The following is a 26,164-nucleotide window of genomic DNA, read 5'->3' on the forward strand; positions in this document are numbered from 1 at the left end:
TCTGAAGTTAATTCTACATAGAATGTTGTACAATACTTACCTAGTTAAAATGTAATCAATTGAATTTTTCATTTGTAGAGAGTAGGTCTTTGCTATAAGCCATTCTTGCTTTTAGAAAAAGTTCAGGAAAATACACCATAGACTTGAGGATGAAAGAAATGGCAATCATAAAAAGTAGAGAGGTTTTGAGAAAACATTTATGTTTTCCTCCTCTCTGAGTAGAATTTTACTCTATTGCATTTTTACCTCAGAATATATGTTTTTTTTTTCTGTAGCATTACAGCTAAGATCTCCTTGGAGAGCAGCAGGGGAAGACTCCTCCACAAGGAAGGAAGGTGCAAGAGCCACATGTGACAGCGAGGCAGTCAGAGTAGTGCAATTCCAGAGTGGATCAAGGGCCACAGTGCCCAAACAGAGCAAGGAGGACAGGTCTGGAGATGGTAAACAGGGTCAGCAAAGAGTGCAGCTTTCCAGGCAAGTCCACAGTTATGAGAGAATTCTGAAGTCAAGTCCATGTTTCAGGGTCAGGATTCAAATCAAGAGGGTACCTGGTCAGGTATGAGCAGAGGGGCAACACTGCTCTGTAAGTAAACAGGCATGAAAGCCTAGCCTAAAAGCAGCTTAAGAGAGAAAGGTGGAGAGCTCCTGCTAGGGCTTCTTAGACAGCTCTCCTTCACATCACTTCAAAGGAAGATAGCTGTGCTATCAGTGTTGGCTCTAAGTCCAGGCAGCGTAGCTTTCGTGAGGGAGAAATACACTCAGGTCCTGATAGCCTCTGTCAAGATTCTTAGTGTGTCCTTTATTACTCATCAAACACATGCTTACACAAAAAGGAGAGGAGATTATTCCGAAAAAGAAGTGGCATACCACAGGTAGACTCAGTGGGTATCAGGCTTCTGGCTGCTATTGGTGCCTTTGAGAATCTCCTACAAGAATCCTTGATTAGTTTACTAATCAAGGAATTATACAAGCTAAAAGGGAAATGAGGGAAGTGAGAAGATACAGCTCAAGCCCTATCTGATATTTAACAGAGCAAAGCAAAGAATATATAACGGTAGAATCATGCTGACACCTATGCATCTACTTACCTTGCCTGTACTGGATAGCAGTAATGACAGCACTCTAGTGTGTGTTCTTTGAAGGAGAGAGATACCAAAAGACAATATGAAAAGCTAAACAGCAGTTGCCTAATAAAAAATTAAGATCATGGAAAATACAAATCCTCTTTATAATATAATACTGATTTGCTATGCCTAAGCTTTTAATTGTAGTTTCTCCTCAAGTTCCTCAGTCTGGGCCTAGCATATCATTGGAAAAAGCAAAGATGTGTGCTGGGCATTTCAAAGTGAGGCTGAGTCCTACATCAGATGATAGTTGCATGCAAAAGCATACCTTATGTTATCCCAACAGGTAAGACGCATTGGATATTTAGCTTTCAAATTCAAGTCAGTTTTTTTTTCTGCTTCTTCTGCCAGCTCTTGAGCCACTGTGCCTTATGTCAAAGCTACAGTGCAAATACTAGATTGATCTCTGCTTGGGTGCTAAACGTGGCAGGAATAGAGTTGCTAGCTCTCCAGTGTTTTCTGTCAGAAGGAAAGCACATCTGCCTTTAGCAAAGAAAGTAATGTACACAAGGAAGCAGAGAATCTTGAATGGCGTGGAAATCTTTTCAGGTTCAGCAGAGGTTGAAAATCCTCAGCGTCTCCCAAAAGACAGTTCTGACAACTAGTTAGTAGCAAAACAGTCTGTAAAATGGCATTATGCCAAACTGGACATCTACCAAGTTTACTCCACTTGATGCACAGATTTAAAAAATTCATTGAGATGAAGCTCCCATTAGCATATAGTCTGGAATATTAAGCAAATAATGTTTCCTACTTCTTTCTAGAAATGAGGTATTTATTTTAATTACAGTATGAGAATGGTCTTGTAGTCCTGGTGTATAAATCACGACACTATGTTAACTGTTCTCCATGTTCTGAGCTGAAATTATGGCAAGATAGAAAGAGGTTGAACATTACAAAAGCTTTCTTAAAAGGAAGAGTGGTGAATTGTTGGACTAGGCCATCAGTGAAGGGATAAAGATCATACTGAAGGTTATTAAAAAGAAGTCAAGCAAACATCTTGTCTAATCGGACATACGCAAAAATGATCACGACTTCAGGGAATAATTTGGGATCCCTGTTTCATTTTTGGACTGATCCAAGGATGTTATTCAAAAGACCAAATTATCCTTCAGTTACATAAGGTGAAAAGATCCCTGTGTCACTGACATCTCAGCATTACTTAGAAATTCCTGATCTCATGAGTCTCTAGAACACTGAGGCTATTGTGGCTCATAAGCGTGTCTTTTTGAAATGTCAATAAGTATGCAATACTAATGTGGATAAAAATATGGTCAGGAAGTCATTCAAGAATTCTGTAAACAGAAATGAGTCATGCAGTGAGAAAGGAGGAAGAGAGAAAAACACAATTAAGGCAAAATGTAGATTTCATTCAAATGTCACAGCGACCTGTGGAGTGATCATTGTACCTAGGGAACATGATATCTGTAAGAATAGAAATGTCCTTCCACTGCTATAACCCTCTGACACCCAGATCCTCCCCAGCACATCTTAACAATAGCTAAGTTGCCTTGTTCTCTAGGACTACAGACTTTTATAACTTTTCTGCCTGTGTGGGAGTACTGAATGATGGGAGGCATTTGAGAACATCAGAGATGTTCTGCTCAGTTTCTTCCCAAACAGAATTATTCCATGCTGAACTTGGACCAATTCTTAAGCCTCTCAGGAAGTCATCCTATCAAAGTGATGTAGGATACGATCTCACATTCTCAAGCTTTTGGAATGCCTTTTGAACAATTTTGGTGTAGGCATGCTGCATTACAGTAACAAAAACCAAACGATTAATTCAAGCAAATGTCTTAATGCAGAAATCTCTTTTATGTTATGTACTTAGGCGAAGAGTATCTGAAGGTTAACCTGGATCACTTAGAGGTTCCTGTTCAATTCTCTGAGAAATGCAAGTTCTTTTTTTTCTTATCCAGTCTCTTAAAAAGTTTACAATCAACAGAATTTCCAGCTAGAGAATCACTATTACTTGCTAGATTTCTCATTGTGAATATTCTGGTTGTCAAATTCCAGATGTCATCCTTCCTTCTACCTTCTTATTAGGAAAATGATAGATTCCTTTACACAATGAAAATCCTAGAAGTTTGCATACCTTCCATGGCAGCTTGTGTACTAATCAATTCTCTAAACAGACAGTAGTATATATTCTTAAAGACAAGTACTTCACATTTGCAACGTATCCCAGACAACAGTTTTCACACAATTGGCAGGGAGTGTACTTGATACTTCATGCTTTGAGTTCTGATTTTTTAAAAAACATTTGTGAGATGAATTTATTTAATCTTGTGTAGTGCTGCAGATTAAACACTGCTGCAGTGGCAGAACAAGCCTTTCTGTGATTCTCTACAGACTGGAATGGACCTAAGGAATGCATTTATAAAAATGTATATTTGTTAAGAAACTTGAGAGTCCAGTGAAGACTACCTGTCACCCTACTCATGAATGTTATTTGCATTTTTGAGATTTGTGTGAATTTGTAAGTGTGTAACATTCTAAATAGTAGTCAGAAGCAGCAGTTTCCTAGCTACAATTTTCAATGCCCCTAATTACCTTTTCACAAAACTCTTTCTCTGATCTGTCATGCTTTCACACTGCCTTCCTGCTTTATTCCTTTGTGTAAACTATGTAACTGTTTGTTCTTTCTGCAGCAATTGAGTTAAACTGTCATCAAAGATTAATCATCTAACATTAAGCTTTCAGATCTTTGGGAACAAATATGTTATTACCTCTTTATTATTTTCTGATTAGCATACTTTTAGCCCAAGGCCTCTTTCTTTGACATCCTCTCCAACTTCCAGTATTTGGGGGAGTGAGGGAAATCTAAAGATACTACATAGTGATGCGATGGTGTGCTTTATGCAAGGCTTGGGAGCTTGCTTCCAGCACTCCAGCATTTCACCACACTGCAATTTGGTGTCAGCTCAACATTCCCAACACTCAGTACTTCTGAAGCTACTGACCTGCTACAAAACTTATCACAATTTTTAGTCTTTTAATCAAATTACCAAGAACTCTGGAGAAAATGAAATGTTGGTTCTTGATTTTGCTAATCCAAGCTCCACTAGGATTGGAGTCTCACTGCACCATATCATGAACACGTATCCTGTTCTTACTTGAATGCAAGTGATTTTTGCAGCCAGAATAGATGAGAAAAGACAATGGGTGGGAGGAAAAAGCGCTGACCCAGTTAGAATATTTGCAGCTGAACAAGGAACAGAAAAGATCAGTTGTAACCAGATCATGATTCTGATCCAATTGCCTAGTTAATCTCATACTTAGCAGAAAGTCTGGAGTACCAGCGCCACAGGGAGAGTGCTCAAGAAGCTCATGCTAGGAGGACTCAACACATGCATGTCGTGTCAAGATGGAACTCAAACACCAGAACAACATTGTCTGTATGTGGGCTGCATTAAGTAGAATGGCAAAGCACTTTATGCAGGCTAAACATGTGCAAACAGTGCATGTGTACTAACTTGCTATGTACGTGTCCTTATGTTGAAAGCCAGGAATTTCTTGAGTCTCTGTCCATTGCATCACTCTTCTGTGCTGAAGGGAAGGGGTAAGGAGCCACGACTACTGCCTCCCAGACCCCTTGTTGAGAAGATAAAACAGGTTTTGTGCTGCACTGCTCGTGGGCAGGTGACATGGCAGGTGTTCCATTTGTGGCACCTTTGGCATCAAGAGGAAGCGATACCTAAACCTACCCGCGCACAAGGGGGAATCGTGCTCTCGTTGTTCTGCCGTCACACCACTAGAGGGAGGTCTCAGAGTGCGGTCACGCTTGTTTACCTTTTTGCAAGAATGACTGTAGAAGCTTCTGTTTTGTGCAAGGAGGTACTAGTCCACTATGTCCCAGTGGAAAAAAAAAAAAAAAAAAAAAAAAAAGGCAATCGGACTCCATTTTGAATGCTTGGTATTTAAGCCAAGATTGTAAAAAGAGAATACCACAGGTAATCTTACATCTTTTCAGATGCTGGGAACCCCAAGCCCTGAAGCACCAAACAGGCGTCCTACCCACAGACAGTATGTCATGCAGAATTTGTACATAGCAGAGATTGTCCTCTTTCCGTCATTCACACTATTACACGTTTTTCTTGCAAGGAAACAACTCTGCCTATAAATTATCCTGCTGGAAAAGAAACTGCTTGCTCTTGAGACCTTCTTTTGGCACTGCTGGGCAAGATCAGACAAGCATTACTCGGGGAGCTGCCTGCAGGCTCTGTGACAAAGAGCTGGCTGTGGCCGTCCTGCAGCCCCCGGATCTGTGCGGCACAGAAGTGGACTGCACAGCTCATGATTCCTCGATGTGCAGTGGTCTTCTGGTCAGGATCTCTGCAGTTTCTGCTTGGAATTTTCTGTTGTTTTTAGAAGTGTAATGTCCCTGCATGTGAATACATGCCTATAATATAAAAGATTATATAAACCACTTATCTTCAGGAAACATAAATGCTAATGGAACTTTTTTCACACCCCTTATAAATTCACTTTTATGTAGTACATGCCCAGTTTTTCACATTTCCCCCCTCAGTTGTTCCTCTTGATTCATTCTTGAATACATTTGTTGTAGTCCATCAAAATATTTATAAAGCTTTTTTTTTTTCAGTTTCTAAATCTATCTTCTCCTGTATATACATAAAATGTTCTGATAACCTCTAAGTAATAATATACACTGCACAGTAGCATGTCATATTTTAAAAAATTGGGCTTCAAATAGTGATTTTTCAAAGAAAATGCATTTGTGACAAAAGAGATCATTGGCATTGTATCATTTTGAAGTTACATATGAGGCTTAGTAGTGATTTTTTGAGAGTGTTTTATGTTGCAAATAATTCTACAAAATTTGATCAGATTAGACACAAAATAGTTTAAGCATCTCTGTTTTAACATCAGATTGTTACCAAGACAAGAACTATCTAGTAAGCTTGAATTCCAGAATAGATAGATATCATCAAAGATGGGCTGTGGAAGTTTCATTATAGGAATGTTTTCTGGTATATTGCTGGAAATTACTTTTCAAAATATTTCAAAGTATATATTTAACAAGTTTTGTTCAGCAATACTTTAACCAACGTTATTTTCTACAAATACAGCATATATATGTTTAAGAATCATTCTCCTTCATTTTTACAAACATTAATTTAAATGTATGTCTTTACCAATATGAAACATGTTATTTCTCATAGAATTTTGAAGTATCCTTTTTTTCCTTCTCTTTGATATTAAAAATGGTTAGTAAGTTAAAGAATGAAATGGAAACCATGCTTCTTAAATGACCATCCAAGCATAACCAACAAAATTAAATCTGTAAAAATAAAGTTTTAGATAAACTTCATTTAAAGGAGCAGAAATTACTTTCTTTTTCAGTTGCAGAAGTCCTTATAAGAGAGGGATCCAAATAGCTTTATTATTGCATGCAGTGAGACAATCAAATGGCAGTAGGTGGAATAATCTATATTTTAGTCAGACTCTGGCTGAAATATAACTCATAGTGTAATGCAGTATTGAGAAGTTAATACAACTTATATGCAGGTAATTTGCAAAGAGAAAAAGGAGCAAATGGAAAAATTATTAAGCTTGAGATGACCATCTCACTTTATTCAAATCTCTGACTTCCTTTGTATACACAGAGTTGTATACAGACATGACTAATGTATTGCTCAGATAGGTTGTTAAGTCAGATATTCACCAGCCATTGATTTCCATCCATCTTTAATTTAGATTCCTGGACCAGCTTCTTGTACATGGCCACTTTCCAGGAATTCTGAACTCTGTAACAGACACGTAGCTATAAAGGTAAGGTATTATTCTTGCAGGCCTTGAATCATGATATTAATGTTGTGAATATTTGACAGCCCTATTAAATAAAATAGGATCAGTCTGTTAATCTGTTTGCTGCTGTAGAATCTAGCAAGCTGTAATCCTTAGCTTTCCTGCCAGCAAATTCCTCATTAAGCACAAAATATCCTGAAACAAATCACTAAGAAAACCTCTCCCAGTGTTAATATATGTAAAGTTCTTCCAAGCAGCTAATTCTAGCCAAAAATGGCATTTTTTTCCTCCTCTCTTTCCAGCATTTAGCCAGGTTGAAATCATCTATAAATGTTTCCTTATATTTAAACCTATGATTTGGGTGAAATGCTCATAGCAAAGTACAGGGAGATAAAATGTAAATGAGGTTTAGGTTTTCACTGCCAACAGAAAATTCCAACCTGAAGTCTTTGTATTAGTTCATATGTTTATTCACCCTTAGTTCATTTTCAATTTTATGAGTGATACTAAACATATTTTTTAATTGACCTACAACCACTTTGAAGATGAACAGGGCACATATTAAGTTACAAAGTAACTTAATTTGACAGATTGTGAAGTCCAAGCATGTTGGCTAAGATTCTTGAAGTCACTTTGGGCTGAGCCAGAATTCCAGACAAGTTACTCAGAAGAGCCCAATCACTACTGGCATTCAGTGTTAACAATGACTTCAGCAAACAGAAAGAGTCCTAGAAACATCTTTTCAGTATGGCTAGGCAGTATTCTTTTTCACCTGTGTAGCGCATCACAGACAGAAGTTGTCCTGCACTTCCAGGGTTGAGTAATTGGAGTTATGGGATCTAAAATAACTCAGATTCGAAGGAACACTGGGAGATCACGTAGTTCAACCTCTAGCTGGCCCTGTCTTGCCATGAAGTTTGTACACCTCTCCTTACCCAGGCCCAACTTGTCTCTGTGATTATTTCCACATTATTAATTCATCATCTGATACTATCTAAGGCTCAGATGCTACCCAAACTCAACGGGGCAGCGCAGTAAAATCCTCCCATTGCTCTTCCAGCTTTGAGCTGACAGGGGCACAAATGGCAACAGTCTGAAAGTAGGGCTGCCCGTAAGACAAGTACTGTTTTTTCAGAGAGGTTTGACAGAGGTGTGGTGGGGTGTTTCCAGCCTGCACCAAGAAGAAGTAGGGTAGGGTAGAAGAGGGAAGGGAGGAGGCAGAACATCTGCAGCAGCTGGAGTTGTCAGGATCAGCTTGCCTAGCAACCCCCCTTCTTAGACAGGGGCATCTAATTCAGCAGCAACAGCAGTATCAGAAGCAGCCTCATCACTTGATGAGCTGGATGCATGTTAGTGAGCATGAGAGCTACCAAAACACTTGCCTTCAGGCTCCAAAGCCTCCTCAGTTTATTGGTAGGTAAACTGTGTAGATCCTCTTTCTATCACATATTTGTGTGGTCTGTGCATACTGAAGGAACTGTCGATGGCTTATTGCAGGGAGATGGCTATTAATTCCAGGTAATTGTTGAATGCTATTTTAGTAATGTAGAAAACAAGAATAATGGCAGAATGCACTGTAAAAATCAATTATATAAATCTTACTCCTGGAATAACGGGATAAGTAATTGCATAACCCAGTAAATGATTATTCTCCAATAATATGTACAGAAGAAATAGATTATATGAATAGAACTTAGTATCTTTTACTAATTGTGGATTAAGACAAAATGTGTTATCATAATATATTCTTCTCATCTACAGCCTACAGTGTATATTCTATTACTTTATTAGTATAAATATATTTGTAGTGTACAACTTATGTATATAGGTATATTGTATATTTTGCTACCATTCACATTCACTCCATATACTATTATGATGCTGTATTCTGCATATAATAGGCATATGTAATCTTGTCTATAATTGCCTACTGTAACTTTTGTATAATTAATTATATTTCATTATTAAAGCTTTAATGAAAATAGTCATTGAAATAATTTAGGTGTAAAAGATTAAAAGAAAGATAGTTTGGGACAGGAGTATGTCATTTTAAACACAAAAAGTCTTTAAATAATATGTCTCTCTGCATATGGTCCTAGAACTGCCCACTTTTTGCAGAGGAGATCTTATGCAAGAGAAGTTTTGGTTAAGTCACCTAACTGACTTATGAGTAATTACTGGGTAGATCAAAATAATATACCGATCCCTAGGAAACTATCATTTTTGGCTCCAGAACTTGAAGAGACAAAGCAAAATATGCCGGGTACTGTTTCTATGTTTGCTTTAATTTCTTTAGAAGAAAGGCAAATTGCAGATGGAAAGCATCCTTCCTCCGTTTCTATACGGTGTTTTATGAGGTCTGTTTCTGGCAGGTGATATTAGTGGAGGGATGGCATGATTTAGACAACAAAGACTATGACTGCTGGCCCCTGGAAAAACCAGATGAATATAACATGATGGACTGTGGAGGTAAGTGAGATCTAAAGCTGTTCAAGGAATATCATTTCTTGTTCAGGGAATGGTTGAGGACCTAAAATTGAAGTGTTCAGACTGATACCTAACTCGTAACAAATGCCTCTCATGGTGGAAGGCATCTAAGTTGATGATGACATTCCTTTCTTGGGAAAAAGGCGAAAGAAAACAGTTAAAAGATACTTCTGAGCAGCTATTTGCCCAGTATTCACTGATTCCAAACGAAAACGTAATCGCAACAGCTGAACGCCTTCCCCTAAAATAAGAATTGAAAACATTTTATTTCTCATTAGAAAAACAAATGCAACATAATCCATACAAATCAGGTAGGCAGCTCAGTATAGTTGGAAATTCGATTCCTGGAATTTTGTGGCATCATTTCAAAAGTGGACTGCTTAAACCCTCTAGCCAGTAAGTAAAAGCACCACTTCTACATTTCATGCTTTCCTCTCCTTGCTCAAAGTTGTGTTCCATGAGTACTTAAAATCTGAGATCTTTAACCACTTATTCCAGTTTCAAAACTGAATTTACATAATGACATAACAAAAAAAATAGTTTCTTTTTTTTTAATCCCCAGAATTGATTGATTGAGATGGAAAAACAAAGTGATTGAAATATGGGAAATTAAATAATAAAAAAAGCTTTTCTGCTATAGGGATGATCGAACAGTGGAACAGTTTGCTCAGAGAAGTTGTGATTTCTCCATCCTTGTAGACAAGTAAAACTGAGTTGAGGAAGATACTGAGCAACATGCTGTAGGTAACTGTGTCTTGAGAGGAGTGGGATTGGACTGGGTGATTTCCAGAGATAGATACCTTCTAATTTCAATCAGTTTGTGATCCTGTGATTGTAACTAATAAAGACTATATAACTTGTATAAAGGAATGCTTTTGTTTATGTTAGAAAAGATTAGACTGGAGGCAATTCTTTCTTGATAGGGTTTTTAGAAAAAAAACAAGGACACCTGAGAAACTGTAATACTGGTGAAAATACTCCAGGAAATAAACTGCGGGGTGATGCTCTAAACTCCATGCTGTAGTTAAACATTTTGTGAAAAGTTTGGACTGAACAAAGAAATTGAAAGACTGTCTCAGTAATTGTCAAGTAAGTTGACAAGCAGTAAGAATTTACTATTGCTTTAACACTGAAACTACTATTTACCAGAAAATAAGAATAGTTTGAAGCCTATTCTTACTAATAAATGAGTGTGAACTTAGGACAAAGGAAACTAATATAAGTAGGCAGCTTCATTTACATAAACCCTTTACAAATGGTTTTAAAATGAACTCCAGGCTTGCCTTTCACTGTGATTCATCCTTCTCATCTTTGGTGCAAAGCTAAACGCAAAGCAATAGGCATCTACTGTATTTCTATGAATTTAACTTGTAATGCAAGATTTTCAAATCATTTAGATGTCAAAGTGTCTATCATTGAAATAATAGTTTTGTGTTTGTGAGACCTTTAAAGAGAAGTATAAATACATTTTTTCTGAAATTTATGATGACCTACCTTCTGTACTCTCACATTTCCTGAAGCTTAGCTCTCATCCTTTTAATGCAAATCATATTAGCATTTTATGTAAATCTTTGTTTTGTAGTTTCTCTCATGATGGTAGCTCTTATCATGAGTGTTTACTTTTTAAGGGACAGGTGATATCTTGAGGCTATTTTACCGTTTGCTTCTTTATATCTGAAAGGGATTTGTGTTTAAGGGGAAAAATAGTCGTTTATTTCACTAACAGTGCAAATGAATAATACACTTGTAAAAACAACTCCAGAGTAATAAGTGAGTTTATAACTGAACAACAACTGAACAGCAGGTTCACCCATCCTCTGGAAAAAGAATTTTAAATTTCCTGACAAACTGAGGTCTGCGTGTCTGTATGATGTTAGTAATTTGACACATCAAAAATTAAAACCTTAATCTAACAACAGGGAAGAAGATTGGTGAAAGGAGTGGAAAGATTTTGATAGTAATGTTTGAGGATAATCTCACTTCAGTTCTAGGTTTAGAGTTGGTAATAAGGTGTCCCAAGAATGAGGGAAATGAATGGGATGAATTATTTTTCCTTATGAGGGTACAGAAATTGAAAAAGACAAATGTCTGAGTAGCAGTATTCCCAGTGTCCTCTGCTCTATGTGTCAAATAGTTTTATAGGAACATAATACTTTTTAAAGTGTTTAATTAGCACACGTATTATATCTTGTGAGGTTAACAGTTCTAACTGTATTTCATGGGTGCTAGAGTTGTCTGTTCTTCCAGGAGTTAGGCTTCAGTGAAAGTAGCCAAGAATTACAAACGCTGTTTATTACCTGATGTAAAAGGAAGGCAAGTGTAGCACTCCGTTATACTAGGAGTACATTTACTATGGATAAGATGATCAGATTTTCTATCCTGTTTCTCCAGTTGCTTGGAGAACGTGAATGTCAGAATTGTTATATAATGTGCATTTGCACTTACCTGTACAGCCACTAAGAAAGATGAATATTTTGGGCTTGTAAAAAGCAGTAGGAAGAATAGTTGAAAATCACACTTCTGTTTCACTACACTGTGTTCCCTACTACAGAGGAAATTTTACATTTTTATACAATTGTCAAGTAGAAAAGGCTCAAAATTTTATTGTTTCTAGGTCTGGAGATGGCATGGGTGCAAAAGCCTCCAGAAACGGCAATAAGTGGGGAATTCTTCAATGTGACCTATGCAGTCTTCGCTTCAGATGGCTTTTATCAATACGCAGTACAAAATGGAATCCTTTCTCACAGGTATTACCTGCTATCATATGTTTTCATGGTCATGAGTATATGGTGATTCTGTACATACACACATTTTTTGTAACAGTCGGACGTGTAATCTTGAGCTCCTTACTAATTCCTTGCATCTCTTCAGTTCTCTTCTAGCAGCACGTGCACTGTCATTAGCCCCTCTGGAATGGCTTTGCTATCACATCATGACACACTCACCTGCATGTCAATGACAGTGCATGTCATCCTGCATCTGTATTACAGTCTCAGTGCAACTCTGAATGTCACTTCTGACCTCTACACAAGGAATTTACGACTGAAATTCTAGTGTGACTCTCAAACTCACTGTATTCTGTATCAATTTTAATAATAAGAGTGTTCAAAGTGCACAACATAAATAATGACGTAGGGATTGAATCCCTGGAACTCACTGAAGAGCTTATTTTGATTTCTGTGTTGTTGAAATCTGTCCAAAAGCTTATATGTCACCTCAAAAACTGTAGGCAATGTAGGTTAGGTACAGCTTTTGTATGTGTGTAACTCCATGTCAATAAAAGGCTAATACGTTGTGATCCTACATTTGTGAACTGTACACAGCATACTCCAACCACATTAAAAAAAAGTTTGTGACAGAGACTGCAGCCATAGTTTTCCACTCCCTGTACTTTGCTTGACTACTAAAAGAGATACTTATGGAAAAACCTCACATCCTTTCTTTGTCAGTGTGAATGTTCACTTTGCAAAGTTCAGACTGTAAAAGTTGTTATAGAGAGTGGTTTTATTTAAGATTGAAAGATTACTTATAATCCACTTGCAATGTCAAAAAAAAAGTTGATGTTTTTTGATGATCTATATAATTGTTTTTCATCAAATTTTCCGAAATTTCTGGCTAGTGATATTTCCAAGAACTTGACCAGAAAGTATTTTTATTCACGCTGTGAAATGAATCTGTTTTTCTGGTCTTTCCAAGGTGACCCACTCCCTTAGATTAGTAAGAAATTTAGAAAATTCTCCTTTTTGTGTACTTACACGTATCTTGCACAAAGTGACAGGCTGTAAATATTAAAAAGAGAAGCCTCTGTGCTGCAGTTTTACAGAGGCATCAAACTTGTACCTCAGTAACTACGGATATCTGGTTGTCTCTCATGTCTGACTCAAGTATGACTGTAGATGGCAAGTCAGTGTATGAGCTTCAGAAGGATTGGGTAAAGCGCTGATGAACTACAGAAAGCAGTATTGAATGCACAGTAAATTCTAAAAAGCATTTTCAAAGACCTAACAGCATTAAGGAGTAATTATCTTAAGGTTTTTCTTTTTTTCTTTTTTTTTAACTTTCATCTTGAGCATTATATTTTTTATATTTTAATTTTTTTTTTATTTAGGTGTCTTATGGATTGACAAATTTGCTTATTTCAGATATCAGTTATGTTCATACCTTTGTAAATCTGGTCCTGAATATGACCTATGTCAACCTGATCCCCTGTGTTTGCATTTATTTCTTATAATATAATCTTCTTTCTTAAATCTGCTAGGTTCTGTCTACTTGATCTTGCTCCTCTGAAAGTAATGCCTCCTTTTTTTTATTATGTTGGCCCACTACGTAAGAGGCAGATGTTGGTTGTATAGCAGTAGAGGTTGAGCCACCGATATTCCATTACATTTTGTTGCATGTAACAGATGGCAGCAGAGGGGCAGTCTGACAAAACAGCATCTGGCATGGAAGTGCAGATGAAAAAAAAAGTGTTTCATTGAAATCCCCTATGCAAAAAATATGCTACTCATTGACATTCACTGATACTTGCTGAACATTTATAGAGACCAAAAGGTGGATGTGAGCAGTGAGGGGTGGGTGGTGCATTTCAACAGTGCCAACAGTGACAGTGATCATCTCCACTGGTGCAGATTGCTATAAGCATGGCATGCAGGCTCTTATTCATCACCAACAAAAATGCATAGCTAATGATGGTGACTCTGTTGAAAAATAGATTTTGTAGCTGAGCATTTGCTCTATCAAGTAGTGTCATTGTGCACTTTGTAGTTGTTGTAGTTTCCATGGAAGTAAATAGGTGGCATTTCTTTCAGAGCAGCCTGTATATATATATATATATATATTTCCTGGAGTGCTGGCGTTATTTTCAATTTAGAGAACTATCATGTATAACTTTCAAACTAAATCATAGAACTACTTCTGGGTATATCTCCTGAGTCAGCCATATTTGGAGAAGTTTCTTCTCAGAAGGAGTGGTGATGCATTGGAATAGGCTGCCCAGGGAGGTGATGAAGTCACTCGCCACTCCTGGAAGTGTTCAAGAAAGGTGTAGATGATGCTCTGAAGAATGTGGCTTTGTGGGCCTGGTGAGGATGGGTTTGTGCTTGGACTTGGTGATCTTAGTGGTCTTTTCCAAATGTAATGATTCTATGATTCTAAAAAATGATTTAAATCAAAAAATGTTTATTAGGGTGATAACCAACTTCAGAGAAGTTGTTTTTCTGAAAGTGTAACTCAGCAAATAGACTGGAAAAAAGAGTGACACATTGCCAGAGAACTACATTCATATTCCAGTGATCAACTGTCAAAAACTTTATGTTTATTAAGCCAACTCTCTACTGACTAGCTTTTTCTCAGTACTAATCAAGCTGTACCTGGAGTACTGCGTCCAGTTCTGGTCCCCATTATTCACAAAAGCTGTAGACAGACTCCACAGGATCCAAATAAGGGCCACAAGGATGATCAAAGGGCTGAAGAACCTGCCCTGTGGGGACGGGCTGAAGGAATTAAAACTTTTCACCCTGCATAAGTGAAGGTTAATGGAGCACCACATCACAGTATTCCAAGTGTCGCTACTAAGAGGGTGGGGGCCTCTTCACAAGGAGGCACATGTAGAAGATAAGGAACAATCGGAAAAAAAGTTTCCCTGGCAAAGGTTTCATCGTGATTCAAGAAAGATTTTTTTTTTTACAGTGAGAACAGTTAGTAACCAGAACGGTCTGCACAGGGTTGTTGTGGTTGAGTCAGCATCACCGGAAGTTTTTAAGTTGTGACTGGACAGGGTGCTAGATAATGTCACAGAGGCTCCCTTTTCTCATGAGAGTTTGGATCTGATAATCTTCTGAAGTCCCTTCCACCCTGAGCTGCTCTATGATTCTGTGGCTATTTTGAAGAACAGCCTTTTTGCTCTGAGCTTTTGATTTTAGGAATTGTATCTGATATTATTGTCCAGTGTGCTAATTATCCTTGTCTGTCTGGGTTGTGGAGAAAAGACTAAATTCAAATAGGAATCACATGCATAGATGAACATATACAATTGAAAATACTGAGAATGAAAGTAGCCAGGGACACAGATTTTTGATAGTGGAAGTACAGTAACAGGAATTCTGAGCCAGTAATCCCATCTGGTTATCCAGTCAGTGAGGAGACATGAGTGGAGGGGGTAGCTATCTAAGCTATAGTATCTGCCAAAACTCCCTACTATACAATATAGATGATGATGCAGTTGACAGCACTCTTTGCTATAGGATTGCTTCAACCAGAAGTAGAACAAAAGAGAAAGAAATGATGTACCAATATTTCTGTCACAGCATATGTTTATGCTCGTAATTTTTCTGTGAAAGATTTTCTGCGCTTTTTACAATTTTTGAGGCAGAAGGAATTAATATAAAATTATCACTCCTTCTCTGCTCCTTGGCTAGCAATGCTACTGCTGCAAAAGAATTCTGTGAGGAGCATGAGTGCCCTGCCAGCTGGAAAGATGCAAATGATGAGAACTGCTGTGTCCACCATGCCAATATTCACTCCTGTCCTTTGGCCTTCATGGTTAGTATGAAAGTATGAGTTAATGCGTTCTGCTTGTGATAATGGATAACACATTCATTGCAGTGATCAAGTCTAGGAAGTTTTTTCTGTGATTGCAATTAGACCAAATAAATAGTTCAGTGAAGCAGTTGTGGGGATGTCAGTCAATTTCAGAAAGTTTGTACTGTATTTTGAGGCTGCAAAGCAAATGCCTATATTTTTGGACAAGATAGTATTCATAATTGCTCATTATGCTTAATGGAACCAGTTTCAACTCTCAAAGATTACTTGACTCATAGTCACCCTTTCTGTACAGTCAGTAGAGAAAGAAAGAGGAATTGTCATTTGCAGGTATCATTATCTCTCTTTACTTTTTGGCAGTTTTAGTGAGATATGCTCTGCAAACTGGCATTGACTCATAAGAGATCCTTTCCTTTTTAAAGAAAATAAACTGCAATATCAGAAGTCAAGTTGCAATAAAACTCCTTTAGAAAAAAATATAAGATTTGGGATACAATTCTGTTTCTTGTTCCTGTGCAGCAAAAACTGAAGAGTGTATTAGCTTCATAAAATTACTGCAGCTAAATGTATGACCAGACTTTGGGACATGTATTTCAAACAGTAACCAGATTTGTGAGATATTTAACTCAGTATGATTATTATTTGAGTTTTGTCCTTTTAGCAGATTTGGTTATTTCTTGAGAAAGAATATAAATAATTCTAAGAAGGTAAAAGAAGGAGACCTAGAATTTTTATTGTGTCATTGTTAGAGACATAACCAATCTCTCTGATAAAGGGTAGAGGAGGAATATGTGGTCCATGGATTCCTGATGATGGCCAGATATTTACTCACACTTTGTCGACCGCTGGCAAAATGAGCCAAAGAAACTGGACTGCCAAGGTAAAGTTTGGTTTTTTTTTGTTTTTTTTTTCTCTGAGCTTACTTCCTAGTAGGTTGTTACAGATCATGTGCATGTTCCCTGTCTCATTTACTTATGTCAGGATTATGTATGGAAATGGTACATGTGGCTAAGTATCATCAATTCCTAGCTGACTTGATTGGAAACACTGTTTTTTTATATTGAACTTCTTATGCAGTTAGTAGAAAAAATGGGGATTGGATGGAAGAATACAGCCTGATCTGTCTGTTTAAAGCCTACGCTAACAAGGTATTGTGTTACTGACTGGACTGTGTTACAGGTTAGCATGATCTTCATGAGTTTTCTTTCAAGCAGAAGTAACAGGAAAGCAAATGTCACAGATGAATAGGCTGAAAGCCATGCCTAGCTGAAAGAAAACATACCAGTGAGAGGAATGAGATCCTTTCCCATAAGGCTTGTCTCTCTTGTTGCTGTTTATCTCACCAGCCAAGCACTCCTTTCCTTCCTGATACTGAAAATGCACACCTTCTTTTTGAGAACTTCACAACTGGATGATCCTTGTTAAAATGACCTATTGTATGCAAGTGAAATTTTGATCCTTGCAGCTTTGTTCACTTGTTTGGCAGGTTGTTTTGGTTCATGTGGGTGTGACTTCTCTCATTGCACACATCAGAGTTGGGAGAATGCAAGTTGCTCTGGAAGCGAAAACCACAGTCCTTCCTGCAGTAGGTATGATACACAGTGGAGTTGTGAGGGAACTGCATACTGACTGCAAGTCTCAGTGCTTTTAACATTCATGCATGGATACCAAGAGCAACACCTACCCCTCTACCATTGAAGCCACTCTTGCCGAACAGGTAAACTCAAATCAAGACCAACAACTTCAGCTGAAAATACCTTGAAAATACTCTTCCAGTCATGACGTTGTGAGGATCTGGACATTCTTCATCTGAAGGGATGCAAACTGGCCCTAACCATGTTGGAAGCGTAGAAACCCAAATTGATTCCATTGTTCACATTAAAATCCCATTGCTTCCAAAGGCATCAGACTTCTGTGCACATTAGTTTAGCAGGAAAGCAGACATAGTAATAAAATTATATTAGCAAAATGAAATCTAAAAAGAAAAACTTTTTGATAAACATGCAGCTATAAGAAAAATATTGGGTTAAGCAAACATCACAGTATTCTTGTTAGCTGCTCTTCTGAAAGTTTGAGAATATATTTCTCAATGTTATGAAAAAGAATAGAGCCAAAGCAATTCCAAAGTTGATGGGAGCAATGGATTTTGTTTTGCTGAGCATTTTTTTTTTAAAATTTATTACATACTGACAAAATAATGTCTTTAGCTTGTTTCAGGAGGCTGAAGTGCAGAATTGTATTAGTTCAGGCACAGAGGTAAAATTGAAACAAAATTCAAGACACAGGAAACGGAGTTTTGTCCTCTAGGGCTTTTGTTTTAAATCACATCCGATAATTTTCTTAAGACCTTGCAGGAAAATAAATCCTTGAAGCATGGATTGCAAGGTTTCACTCTGAAGTACCCAGTATTATGTACTTCTAGAGATGTCAAGTGTTGGGTTAAGTACAAAGAACACAAAAGACAATGTCTGCCCTGAGGAGCTTCTTGTCTCAGAAAAAAACAGATGGACAATGAGTTATGACAAAAAAAAAGTCAGAGGCTCTCACGTCATTAGCAGTTTCATCTGATCAAGCAGAACCTACATCACTTTAAAAAAAAGAAAAAACACAATTATTTCAGCAGCTTGGGTACAATCTCCAGATTCTTCAGATGTATTCTTTCAGGTACTCTGAGGTTTCCCAGCCCAAGAACACATGTTTAAATCTGAATTCAACCTTGTTGATTAATGAAACTACCTTAAAATAACCTAATTCTCATTTCTTTTTCTAATCAGTTTGTGGAGATGGCTTTTGTGAGGAAGAAGAAAGCTGCTCTATCTGTCCAGCAGATTGTGGAGAATGCCCTCTGTCTGCTGATGCTAGGATAGCAATTGCCTTACCTATATGTTTAGTTTGCAGTGGCTTCATTTTGACAGTCATGGTAAGTTTTCCTTCTTTCATTTCTCTTGCCTCCATTATTTCATTATTTTGAATGGAGTGTTCTCCTAGTACAGGGATAAGTTTTCTTCTGCATCCTGAAACGGTGTGGTAGAAAAGAAAGCGTTATTGACTTCTATACGTGGGAAGGCTATTTGTGATAGGAAATTTCATCCCCTGAGGCATGAGACTGAAGGGGAATTTGACAGAGGGATACGTAATGGTGGAATAAGAACAGTTAGTTATTAAGTCTTTCACAACATCAGATAGGGGTTGCCAGTGAAGTGAGAGTACTTTTGACTCAATAAAATCTATTATGAAATTAACTGCTCCAAAACCCTGTGGAGGTGAGAGGTATAAATAAATTCAAAAACAAATTAGATAAATTCATAAAGGGATTAGATCCTCCAGAGGTCATTAAGTCTGTGTGTCCAAATGCATCTTGTTATAGAATATATTCAACTTAGGATATTTTAAGATTATTGATAGCTGGACATCCAAAAGGAATAATGAGAAGATCTTTCTTTTTTTTCTGTTGATTTTGTGTGTGTGTGTGTGTGTGTCTATCTGTGTGTGCTCTTCTTAAAAAACCTTATTTTCTTAGTGTAGCTGAACTAATTTAGTGATTATCTGTGTTATTGATTATTATGAAAGACTTGTGAAGGAAAAGCGAAAGGATAATGAGAGAGGAACATAGTGTGTCAATATTTTGGAAGAAATTTATGATTGATACAGAGCTCACTCAATCAAAGTTGCCCCATTTATTTCAAGAGGTTTCTGAGAAAAAAAAATCTACATTTTATTTTGTAAATGTATGATTGAACTAAGGCATATTAACCAGAAGTGACCACTAGTCTTGTGGATTCATTTGATTGGAAATATCTGCATAAAGAGATGACAGCAAATTATTAGAACTTATTTGCACTATTACTTTTAGCACTATCACTTCATAGAGTTTTTGGTGAAGAGGATCAGTATTCCTCATGAATTCATATCTTAAAAAAAATTTGTAACAAGGGCATAGCAGATGATTATGTGCAGTTGTAGAGTCATTATGGTCACTTTGTACTTAGTAGATCATTTATTTGGGGTTTGGCCTATAGATCATGTAAATCAATAAACCCATACTTCATCCATTCTTTTCATAGTGCATTTGTGCTGAACACCTGAGATAGCTGAGTGTGTTGAAAAAGTATGGGACAATGTTGATGGCCCACAAAGTTACATTACTGTGGGTGGTCTCAATCACAATTTGATTTTTTTCTCTGGTCTGCATCTCTTTGTGTGGCATTGCAAGTTAGGAACTGAAGTATTTTTTAAAAGTAAGCCTTAATCTCCTTGTGTCTCTGTTTCTTATCTGAGTATTTATAATCCACATGAAGGCTGTGACAATGTGCTTATAGTAACTTTCCTGCAAAACAGTATACTCTGATAGAAGTGTGTAATTGAACAGTTGACAAGTTCAGACGTTTTTAAACAATTGACATTTTACAAAAAGAAAATTGATTTTCTTGACTTTGAATAGATTTAACTAAAGTAAAAGTTAATTTATGTAGTGAAACTTACCTATTACTTTTGCTGTTTGTTTTTCTGTAGATTTTAGGGATTTTTTGAGGGTTTATTTTTAAATTTATTTTGCTATATACTTATTCCTTCCTCTAAATTCTGCAATAGCTTCTTCTTTTATTTGTTATTTAGGTGATGAGTAAACAAGCTAGGAAAGATCCTTTTATCCAATTCAGTAATTAATATTATGTAATAAGAACCATCTCAGAGTCTGATAACTTCTTAATCATTCAAGCAGAAGAGAGGGTTCCTTTGATCTCAGTGTCTGCAGCAAGACTAGTGGTCACTTCTACCTAATATGTCTTTGTTTGGTCATATCTTTACAAAATAAATTGCAGATATCTTTTCTCAGAAACCCTTTGAAATAAATGGGTTGATATCATTTTGATTCAGCAAGCTCTGTATCAGGCATAAATTTCTTCCAAAATATTGACACAGTCTCCACACTGTTTATTGACTATTATCTGGACTTCTGTTAACTGTCTCAATGAATGCATGATTTCTAATATTGAGTTCTACACCACAGATAATGGTGTAATTATCGTAAAATGTGGGTTTGGTTTGCTGTTTTGGCATTAACTGCAGTGACGCAGCTGTGTAATTTAATCTGCTGCTCATCTTTTGAAGCATATGCTTACACTTTTATTTATCTGTTTTGTAAATATCCAAAGTCAGCTATTTATGAGAACTTCTATGCCTTTTGTATAAAATAGCCACAAGGTCTCTATTTGATATTCTTTATACTGAAGTATTGGACTTAACGTGGTCTCATTTGTAAATCTGGTTATAATTCTGTTACTGGATATAACATGCTGTGCTCCTTTTCTTGGGGCTAGGGAGCAATATGTTCTTGTCATGCACTTAGGCAGCATAGGTGGGATATTTCCATAATATGGGGTGATGTAAACAAATGTTTTGATGTCCAGGCTGAGATCTAATTATACTGTGTTAAAATTACTGACAATAATGGAAAGAGTTTGTTGCCAATGCAAAATATTGCATGTCAACAGATTCTAGAATATAGAATATACTGTTTCAAAGATGTTTGTTAGATACTGTTTTCTTCTAGGTCTGTTACTTCTAATGCTTCTCATATGATATAGACTGGATATTTAAACATTTTCATATTAAAAAAATAATCTCTGGATGAATTCCTTCGAAGTCAGTAGAGTTGAATTCAAGAATGAGTTTGGTTTGTTTTTGTAGTGGTTTCAATATCAGAAACAAAAGATGCTTTGGGATGAAAGCTGGATTATAGAGTTCGCCTGCATCAAACAAGGTTAGTAACTTGTCATTTCCTTACTGTTGCCAGTTTCATTAATAATTCTATGAAATAATCATAAGTACATCTTGTTTTTGGGGTCTTGCAAAAGATGAGCCAGTTTGGGAAATATATATCCAAAGTTTCGTCCTTGTATTCTCTGTGATCTGATTGTTGACATTCTTCTTTATTGAAACCTTCATTATTAAAGTTATTTTAAATAGTTTCCTTCTTATTCAAGGAAATTTTTCAGTTCAAAAAGACAGATCAATCCCCAAATAAGCAGATAACTTCTAGACCTGGAAAAAATAAATTACATTTGCTTCAGTGGATGTGTGGTTCTGTATAATTGGCCTCACTGGCTTACCCTGGCTTTGCACAAAAAAAATGAAAGATATAATGAGATCTTAATTTCTCTCAGTGAGTACTGTCTTTGGCAGTTTTGCTGCAAAAATTAATTCATTGTGACCTGGCTTTTTTTTCATTTTACCTTCTGGATATAAAATATGATTTTAATTGGCTGTAACTAAATATATTAAGAATAAAATCAGATGTTATTTAATCCTGTACTATGCTGCACTTAATTCACTTTCCTGTTCAGTGCTCTAGCACTCAGAAGCAGAGAAATGCCTAGACCCTCAGAAGAGGCAAATCTGTAGAAACTGACTGAAGTGGATAAGTCTATGCTGATATGAACTCTCTGATTTTCTGTTTCCTCAAGGAATTGCTAGAAAGATCTGCTTTAGCTATGTTATGTCATTATGTTTCTAGTAGCGTAAAGATGTTCTTGTGCTAATGTTGTAGTAATATTTTCATCTTTGGACTTGAACGTTAATTTCTATGTAGTTAGCTTTAGTATGATATCCTTGTTGCAGTCAAGGACAGAGATTGGCGTAGAAATTAATTTCAGTACAGAATGCAAACCAAACTTTAATTTAATTTTGTGAAAGTGAAGATTGAACATTCAAGGGCGAGTGTCTTTCATGACATAAAAAAGAAATTTAAGTAGATTTTCAGTTTAGTCAATTAGAAGAGGCAGTAAACTCACAAATGAGGGAAAACAGTGGAAACAGGCTTAAAGAAATTAGAGGCATGATGAAAAATAATACATTAAAATGAATGTTAAACATTCAATATGACAGATGCAGTTTTCTTGAGGAAGCAACAATATCATTTAAGACCTAGGTGTGAGAAGTAACAGAGTAATAGGGACTGATAATGTGAAGAGGTTTTGAAATAGATAAAATGTCTGCATTAGATGGAGTTGCCCAGCCATAGTCATAGAAGCCTGACATGTATGTTTATTTACATGAAAACACATCAGCAGTTTTGCACTGGGGGTATGTAGATGTTCTGTGAAAAATTATGTTTATTTTTTCAAGATAACTCCTCCTTTTGTGCATTGCACCTATATATATATATTGTTCTCCAGCTGTGTCAGGGATCTCTAATATATTTTTGGGTGAAATGCTATAGAAAGGCTCTATATGTCAGTGCAACTTTGAACTTCATGTGGAGAATACTGTGATGTGGGAACATGACGGTCCTGTTGCAAGCTGAGATGCAGAACTTCCTCAGCAGCACTTTTGTGCACACTGGTCCAGGGAGAGTTGAGAGGTTTTGTCAGTGCTCAGAGTTACTGGCCAAACCTGGTGGAGATGGTGAAACAGTAATTCATTAAAAATCTTCTTCAAAATTCATTTTGTAACCTTAAGCTGATCAACATATATTAATACATTGAGATCTCTTTATTCCCCATCTGACTGTATTATTGCTCTTCTCTGACTTCCCTCTGATGTCAGAGTCATTTCCCACATCCCTGCACTCTACAATCTTCTAGGGGCTCCAAACAGACTTGTTAAAATATGGCTCAGAGCTTGCTCTGCTTCCCTGAGTTCTGTCCTCTGCACTTCACTAGCAGCAAGGACTAATCATCCTGAAATCAGGAAGACTTGCACTGAATCTTGAGGTCTAGTGGGAAAGATCTGTGGCAGTGCATCACTTCTTCAGTTGTTTTACTTTTTATGCAGCAGTCACACTCTAAAAAAGTAGCTTTCCATCTTACATGTTAACAAGAACAGTCCTGCTTGCAAAGATTTGCTGAATTCCTTAAATTTGCCTTCCTCTCCAGTCCCTACCTTTGTAATAATATGCATCTTCAGGTGCCTTTTCTAATCCCACATCCCATTTAGATCACATACTCTGGACAGCAACAGGAAGCGTGATGAGTGCTCCCCCAGCACCAAGTGAATCCAATGCCAGCTGTATCACTGTTCTGAGCTCCTGCACTGCAGCTGCTAATGCATCCAAGAAACAGCACTTCACCCAGACTGGGAGATAGTAAGTCAATATATTACTAATTTTCTTCAGTATCCGCTATCCTATAGTTTCACCATGCTTTCTAGTTCTCACAACTTTGCTGTTAATAGGTAGTCCAAAAGCTTGTAATTCTCATTACATCAAATCTAGTAAGTTAGTAGCATTATTTGACTTCTGTAACACTTACTGGCTGTGGAATCTGAAACATGGTGTCTTCTGCTTTGGTTATCATTTCTCCTTTTCTCTTTGGGGCATCTTGCATAATGTGTCCTGCATCTGTTAATGAATGACACCTACTGCTCAAATACATTTGGAACCAAGGTTTCAATGCAGATCTTTTTCTAAAATGCAGGTAGAGCACAGCTGGATTTTTTGAAGAATGGCATAGTGTTTATGTGTTGGGTATCAGACAGTGTCAGTTAAGTATTGGTTAATTCCTGCATACATCCCCCCTGGATTCCTTAAGGAAAAATTGTTTTGCTGTCTGTCAAGTTCAGCTGCTTCATCACTGAAAATGCTTCATCCCATGGGAGCAGAAGGATGTTAAATATCAGTGGTGGATCTCTAAAACAGTATACAGAGAAATAATGGATAAATATTGCTGTGTTTCAGTACCTCTGATATTCCCATGGCTGCTACTCAGTCATCCAGCCGGCTAAATTTACTGTAACACTCTCATGTTTCAAATGGCATACATAGATCAAGAATGCTCGACTGTAGATATAATGCTTGCCTTATCACAGAAGCAGGATCTTGTCATATATTCAGCTTCACAACCTACATATGGACATGCTAAAATTTTCTGCTTCATCTCTAGAGATATGAAGTTGCTTGCAGTAGAAAAAAATATCCAGTCAATTTTCCTAGCATTATGAAATTATGTAGTTGGCCTAATATTCTCTGAACAGCATTTAATTCTTTTTCAGTGATGGTAGAACAGTGGCCATAAAAAAGATAATGAAGAAGGCATTCACCCTATCCAAATCCATACGTAAGGAAGTAAAGCAAGTAAGGTAAGAAGTGAAACCTGAGAAGTTCATGCTGTTCTATGTGTATATTGGTTCTTTAAAGGTTACAACCTGTCCAAACATTACAATGCACTCATATTCTTCTTTTCTTCAAACTTTGCTTTGACACTAGATCAAAACCTTATTGCAGCTGTTTTCTCTCTACTTTTTGAGACAAGACTTCTGGCTTTCCAGTTACTGTACAGAAAGAAGGAAGGAGATCCATGAAAATTATTTGTGTGCTGTGATTTCTGCTAATTTTTACAGGGAACTTGACCATCCCAATCTCTGCAAATTCATTGGCGGTTGTATAGAAATACCAAATGTTGCCATAGTGACAGAGTACTGCCCCAAAGGCAGCCTTCGTGATGTTCTGCTCAATGAAGATATTCCTTTGAACTGGGGATTCAGGTAAAAAAAAAAAAAAAGCTAAAAGATACAGACTGTGCTGACAGATGCTATGTGCTGTTTGGGACAAAATAATAATTACAGATAGGTACTTGGAAAGACAAGCTTGCACTGTGACATGGAGAGAATGATGAAGAAAGAGAGTCAATTCAGATATCCAGCCTAACTCATCTTCTGGATTTTTGATGAGTCATACATTGAGTACTGGTTACACTAAGCTAATGACTTTTCAACCCACGCTTGTTTATACTGCTACTGTTTTCAGACCTTTATTTCTATGTGATTTCATCTATTTCTCAAATATCTTGGGCATCTACATTTAATTAAAAAGCACTGTAAAGTCACAAATATTAAATGATTAGCATATCTACACATGCTTTGTTATATTTACTGATACAGAAAATAAGCTAATAGTCCCAGTCCACAAAGGCGCTTTCATTATTTTTTGAGACTAGTCTTCTTGTCATGCTCTTTTTACTTCTGCCTGTTGTTTTCCTTCAGCAAAGAAGAAGAGTATAAAGAAAGAAAATGTTTCTCTTGTAAACATTTGAAAAGCACTCCCAATAATACAAACATACTGCGAAGTTCTAAAGGAATCTGAACTGTCTTAATAAATGCTAACAGCCTGTGGACCCCGACAACTGAGTGAGAGTTAAGGGCTTTCATCAACCCATTTCCATGTTTTGGAAAAATGTGTGTGGAATGACATTTCAAAGCTATTCCAATCACTGGAGCCTTTCTGTTAGCTCAAGTAGGCTTCA

At 36.9% G+C, this 26,164-nt stretch overlaps 1 protein-coding gene across 1 annotated transcript in view; it reads left to right on the forward strand.

Annotated features, from left to right (window-relative positions):
• Window positions 459-26,164, forward strand: part of LOC110390071 (atrial natriuretic peptide receptor 1-like) — a 44,652-nt gene continuing 18,946 nt past the window's right edge. Inside the window, exons 1-12 of the mRNA XM_021381246.1 lie at window positions 459-474; window positions 6,849-6,923; window positions 9,272-9,368; window positions 12,001-12,133; window positions 15,803-15,926; window positions 16,702-16,806; window positions 17,413-17,515; window positions 18,701-18,846; window positions 21,615-21,687; window positions 23,862-24,009; window positions 24,915-25,001; window positions 25,263-25,406. Coding sequence (XP_021236921.1) covers window positions 9,353-9,368; window positions 12,001-12,133; window positions 15,803-15,926; window positions 16,702-16,806; window positions 17,413-17,515; window positions 18,701-18,846; window positions 21,615-21,687; window positions 23,862-24,009; window positions 24,915-25,001; window positions 25,263-25,406 — 1,079 coding nt within the window. The 5' untranslated portion in view covers window positions 459-474; window positions 6,849-6,923; window positions 9,272-9,352. The remainder of the gene's footprint in view (window positions 475-6,848; window positions 6,924-9,271; window positions 9,369-12,000; window positions 12,134-15,802; window positions 15,927-16,701; window positions 16,807-17,412; window positions 17,516-18,700; window positions 18,847-21,614; window positions 21,688-23,861; window positions 24,010-24,914; window positions 25,002-25,262; window positions 25,407-26,164) is intronic.

The sequence above is a fragment of the Numida meleagris genome, chromosome Z, assembly GCF_002078875.1.
Source record: "Numida meleagris isolate 19003 breed g44 Domestic line chromosome Z, NumMel1.0, whole genome shotgun sequence".
NCBI lineage: Eukaryota > Metazoa > Chordata > Aves > Galliformes > Numididae > Numida > Numida meleagris.